We start from the raw sequence: 5,115 nt of genomic DNA, 5'->3' as shown, positions 1-5,115 counted from the left end.
CCATCTGTGTTTTAGTGTGGTGGATGTACAATGATGTGGCTCAGCAGCGAAGAAAAATGTTGAACCCTGGAGGTGTTTATTTTTCGGTATGATCATCGAACAGTGGAGTGTGCAATGAATATATCATTCGATTGGATTAACACTTCTATTTGAACCCGTTATCTGACTTCGGAGAGGGGGGAGCGAGTTTGAAATGGAAAAGACCGCTGCTTTGTGTATATCTGCTAGTGTGAATTTATACTTCGATTTAAGTGAAATGACTTGGCTGTACTGACAGACAGACAGACAGACAGGGAGGGGAGGGAACAATTCATCAGTGCGGGATGGTGCGGGCTATGAATTCATCAGTGCATCAGTCTTCCCAATGGCAGATGAGTTCCCGATAGACTCAGGGTCAGGGATAATCTCAACGAACTACCGGATCAATTACGATCCGCATGACCTAACCATAAACTCGGAGACCAGAGTTGACCGTGAGAATTTATCATCATTGCTGAGCAGCCGTTCAATCTTCCACCCCAGTCCGATCGCTGTACCACATCTCTTTCCTCTGGCACCATTCCAACTGATTACCCCTGGCACTCCTCACCATCCGGTGCCTGTTCCTTCCTGGCGCCTCTGAGGACAATGACCCCGCTCTCTGCTCCGGCTGCTCTGCCCCCTCTCCCGGCCCTCCTGGCAGCCGCCTCTGGATCGATCTTCAGACGCGCGGTCGGCTCGTCGCGGCACCGCGGCCGCCGCCGCAGTGGTCTTGGTCAAGGCTGAGTGTTTACCGAGCAGCGGCCGCCGCCGGGTGGGCCACGAGCTCCCGCACAGGTGAGAGGGAATGGGGGGACGGATAGAGGATGAGAGGAAAAGGAATGGTGTGGGTCGTTTGAAGGGAGGTGGTGAGTTATTTGTTCAGCATCGTGGTTATGAGTCTTGCGCATTATTTGATTGTGTGTTGTTTGTGGACTGGGAACCTGTTGATCTGCCGCGTTGACTGTTAACCCTCGCCCCGTTGGGGGGGGGCATTTTGGCCCCCCCCCTGTGGTTTTTCCTGAATAGCAAGAAAACGGCGGCGCGCGGCGCCGCCAAATTTTCAGTACCTTCCCGGGCATCAATTTGACACCTTCACACCGAATTTCAAGTCTTAGGTCACCTTAGGTCAGGAGTTATTGAGGTCAAACTGAGGTCATGTTCGAGCATAAATGAGCAAAAAACATGCAATCTTGAAACGCTCACCAAATCTACAGTTATCACGCAATTTCAAAGTTCTTTATATGGTCTAGTAGACAAAAAGCGGCGCTACAAAACTGCTATCTCGGATTTTCAAAATTTTTGGTTTTTGACCAAAAAAATTCAAAAAATTGATTTTTTTTTAGAAAAACTTTGAAAAAATCCAAAAAATTTCCGAATTTCGAAAAAAAAAACCGGAATATATGTGATAGTCCCAGCGCTCTTCTATATACATACCAAATTTCAGATCGATATCTCGTTTTTTGGCCAAGTTATAGCGAAAAAACTTCAAAAATGATGACGTCAAATTTTTGAACTCAATTTTTTAGCAATTCTAGACCACGTACGGCAAAACAGAGACCACCATTGAACTCCCCGTGACGAGCTGCATCGATTCGATACCCATTTTATGCAAAAATATTAACTTTGAAATTTGACCTAATTTGACCTGACCTTGACCTGACCTTGACCTGACCTTGACCAAAACGTGATCTAAGCTGGCCCCAAAGGCTGCCTGACCCATATAATCGCATTTATCATGTAAAATGGACCATAAAACATGTATCACACGACACTTTCATATTGTGACCCCCCCCCCCGTGACCTGACCTCTGTGACCTGACCTGGTATCAGTGACCTCAAATAGCAAAATATGTGTTTGAAGAACATTTCCCCATCGATGATTTTCAATGAAATGCATTTTACTCGATTTTACAACGCATTTCTTGAAGTGCCTGTAAACGGTGAAAATTGGACCTTTGACCTGACCTGTGACGTCATCGGTTTGACCTAGGTCAATAAAATTGGGTCACAAGGTAGTTCCCCGTTGGGGCTATCCAACGCCGTTTACCGCTTGTCGCTAAGTTGCGTGGTTCTCGAGATCTTAGGGGGGGGGCCAAAATGGTCCCCCCCCCCAACCGGGCGCGTTGCTCGGCAGAGCCCAACGGGGCGCGGGTTAATAAAGGTTTTGTTAGAAGCTCATTTCAATTGCCGAAAGGCTCAGTTAAGCGCGGATTACACGGATGCGAAGGACATCATTCTATCATGTTCTTATAACATCTCGTGATGACGCTTTGTTATGATCACTGAGTCGAATGTCAGTTGCCCCAACTTTTGTTCCAACGCCCATGCGTTTGACGTTTCCATATGTTCATATGTATATTCAAAAAATTTAGCTAGATAAGTGGATGACAGTTTTCATGACGTTTTTATCTCCCTCCAAGCACCAATAATTGACACGAATGGACGGACAGAAGAGCCAATAACGGCCAATAAGCCAAACCCACTATCGTCACTACAACTTCACGCGTTGGTGTCTTTCAGCGTTCGTCGGCTCCGTGACTGTCGTCTCCTGCCCCGGCCTTCCCGCTCTAAGTCCCGGAGCGACGATGTGGCCTTGATAGGTCACCAGACCACCTAAGGCCAGCCGTCGATTCCCTAGACCGTGAGTCGGTCCGCCAGCCCGTCCGTCCGTCGGTCGGTCCTTCTGTCGGTCATCCGGTCGGTTGGTGCGAGCGCCAAGTGATGGCACGGGTACCACCGTCTCTGGGGACTGTCCTGACGTCTCTTCTGCTGGTGCTGGTGACGGTGATGGTGATGGCTGCACCAGCGATGGCAGCACCACGCTCTCTGCCAGACCAGAGCATCAGGTCGTACATCAGTCAGGTGAGAAAGGAATGTTTAAGCGCACATTAGCTAGAAGGGAAAGATATGGTGGATTATCCATTAGTCAAGTGAGGGAAGGGCTGTTTGAATCGTGTATTAGCTGGGTCCGAGTTGTATGTCACGTTTTGCATTGTTCGAGTGCGAGTGGTGAGTTCGGTCGTACTCCATTGGTTTGATGAAAATCGCGCAAGTCGTACAATTTTCAGATGAGCAGGGACCGTTTAATCGCATGTCACTCATGCAAGAATGGTACTGTCGTAGTGTCGTACATTATTCACTTTAGGCGAGTGTTATAAATTGACCCATCCCGTTAGGGGTAATTGGAATACCAAAGTAAGCTACCTACGTTTGTCTGGTAGATTGACCGTCATCCCGGAACAAGGACATCAAAGGCTAGAAAGTGCTAGTCTACCGACATGTGACAGACACGAGGATTAAAGTGACGTGTGAAGGTCTGATACAATGCAGTGCATTATCAGTTTATCAAATACATTCCTTGGCCGGTGTAAAGTGTTTAGGATCTTGTCCGAGTTCCTTTTCTTTTGGGTTAGGCCCTTTCGGTCTGGGCAAATACCCTGGTGAGTCACCTGGGCCGAGCCCGTCCAGAGGACAGGCCACCCGGCACCCACCCCCTGAGAGTCACCGCAGCTGCGGGCGTGCTCCGATGGAGCTGCCCGCATGAGATGAAGTTGCTCGTCCGGCCCGAGACTCCCCAGGCTGGGGAGTGGAGAAGGATTTTATTGTCCTGAGAATAGAAACGACGGAACGGTGTTACTAATCTGGCGCAATCTGACACTCCCTCCCTCCGGCCTTTCTCCCCGGCAGAGGGCGTGCTGGTGGAACGAGCTCTGTAAGGAGGAGTTTCAGCCCATGTTCAAGTGCCGCTGCCCCAAGTTCTCCTACTGCCGATCGCCGGGGAAGTACTACAACGCCCGCTGCGCCATGTCGAGCACCGGTTACATCTGGATGCAGCCGGAGACGCGCTGGTCGCTGCTCTCCTAGTGCTGCCACCTGTTCACGGGTCGGCGTGGCTGTAGTTAGGTCCGGGTGTTACGCTGAGAAAAGCAGGTTATCGAGGCGAATAGAACAGGGTACAGTGGTGTTTGTATCAGAATGATGTTCGCTTAGAAGCTGTTTGTTGAGCTCATTTTAACCGTTGTTCGCAACATTACTAACCAAATAATTGCAGCCCACAGTTCTTCTAGGCTGATAATACACAACGCCAAATATCCGAGCGAGCCATCCCATTTGAATATCAGTCTTCTTCGCTATTTCCGGGACATCTGAAGCCGTGCCAACGTAGACTGTGTTTTGCATTAGCCTGAAGTGCGGCTGTATAACATGCAGAGTGTTGTTGTTGCTGTTGATAGTGCTGTTTATTCTTGTATGCAAGTGTTCGCGAACGTGCTATTGGCGGCAACCTATTATGATGGCCGGAATATGTCTGAATATGGATAGCCATAGCCTAGGTTGAACCACACCGGATATGCGAATAAGCTTAGCATAGCTGACTATAAGCTACTCTATAAATCAAAATGATACAAGTAAGTTACTTTTCTCGATGTCACGGAAAATATGTTTCTAACTTCTTTATCCAAGTTTTTCTTACTAAAGCGAACACTACGCTCACCGTTAATTTTATTCGCATTACTTGAGCTATTTGTCAATGCGGTGAATGACAACTATCTAGCTGTTTTGTGAGCGTTTGAACATGTACCTCTTCTTGAAATTGCTTTATGTTTAGCTCAGCAATGATTAAACATTCGTTAGTGTTGTTTCAGCTATTGTTACAGCCAATAATATATTTAACTGGGATGATCTGCCCTCCTGTGTAGCATTCCTTCGCGGAGCAATGATATGTGTATTTGTTTGCTTTGTCGGAAGCCTGACTCCTCCACGCGTGTGATCTGAGCTAAGCTGAACCCTTCATACGGAGTGAACCCGGAACGTCGGACTCCGTAAGCTGTTGGGTACTTACTACTTACTTTCCCGTTCCTAGATGGCGCTAGTATACAAGCCTGACGTGGTAGGCTGTGCCGGTGGGCTCGCTGCGCTTGCGCATATCGCTCCTAGATGGCAGTAGTTGCAAACGCCTGGATGGCTATGCTGCACCGCAATGCCTGAGGCGGCGGCCGCCCGTGGCTCGTAGGTAACGTTGCGAAGCAGGAATGACATCGAACTAAATGATGGATCCAAATGATCCAGATATCCAGATCCAGATAAACGGTGTAT

General features: G+C 48.4%; 1 protein-coding gene across 1 annotated transcript; it reads left to right on the top strand.

Moving 5' to 3' along the window:
- The first annotated feature begins 657 nt into the window (after window positions 1–657).
- On the top strand, window positions 658–4,704 carry LOC122367029. The gene is made up of 3 exons (XM_043339781.1): window positions 658–816; window positions 2,542–2,883; window positions 3,709–4,704. The coding sequence occupies exons 2-3, from the start codon at window positions 2,743–2,745 to the stop codon at window positions 3,883–3,885; spliced, it is 318 nt and encodes a 105-aa protein (XP_043195716.1). The 5' UTR covers window positions 658–816; window positions 2,542–2,742; the 3' UTR covers window positions 3,886–4,704.
- Window positions 4,705–5,115: the final 411 nt, after the last annotated feature.

The sequence above is a fragment of the Amphibalanus amphitrite genome, unplaced genomic scaffold (assembly GCF_019059575.1).
Source record: "Amphibalanus amphitrite isolate SeventyFive unplaced genomic scaffold, NRLGWU_Aamphi_draft 000845F_arrow, whole genome shotgun sequence".
Lineage (NCBI taxonomy): Eukaryota > Metazoa > Arthropoda > Thecostraca > Balanomorpha > Balanidae > Amphibalanus > Amphibalanus amphitrite.
This window is presented reverse-complemented; position numbering and strand designations above follow the sequence as displayed.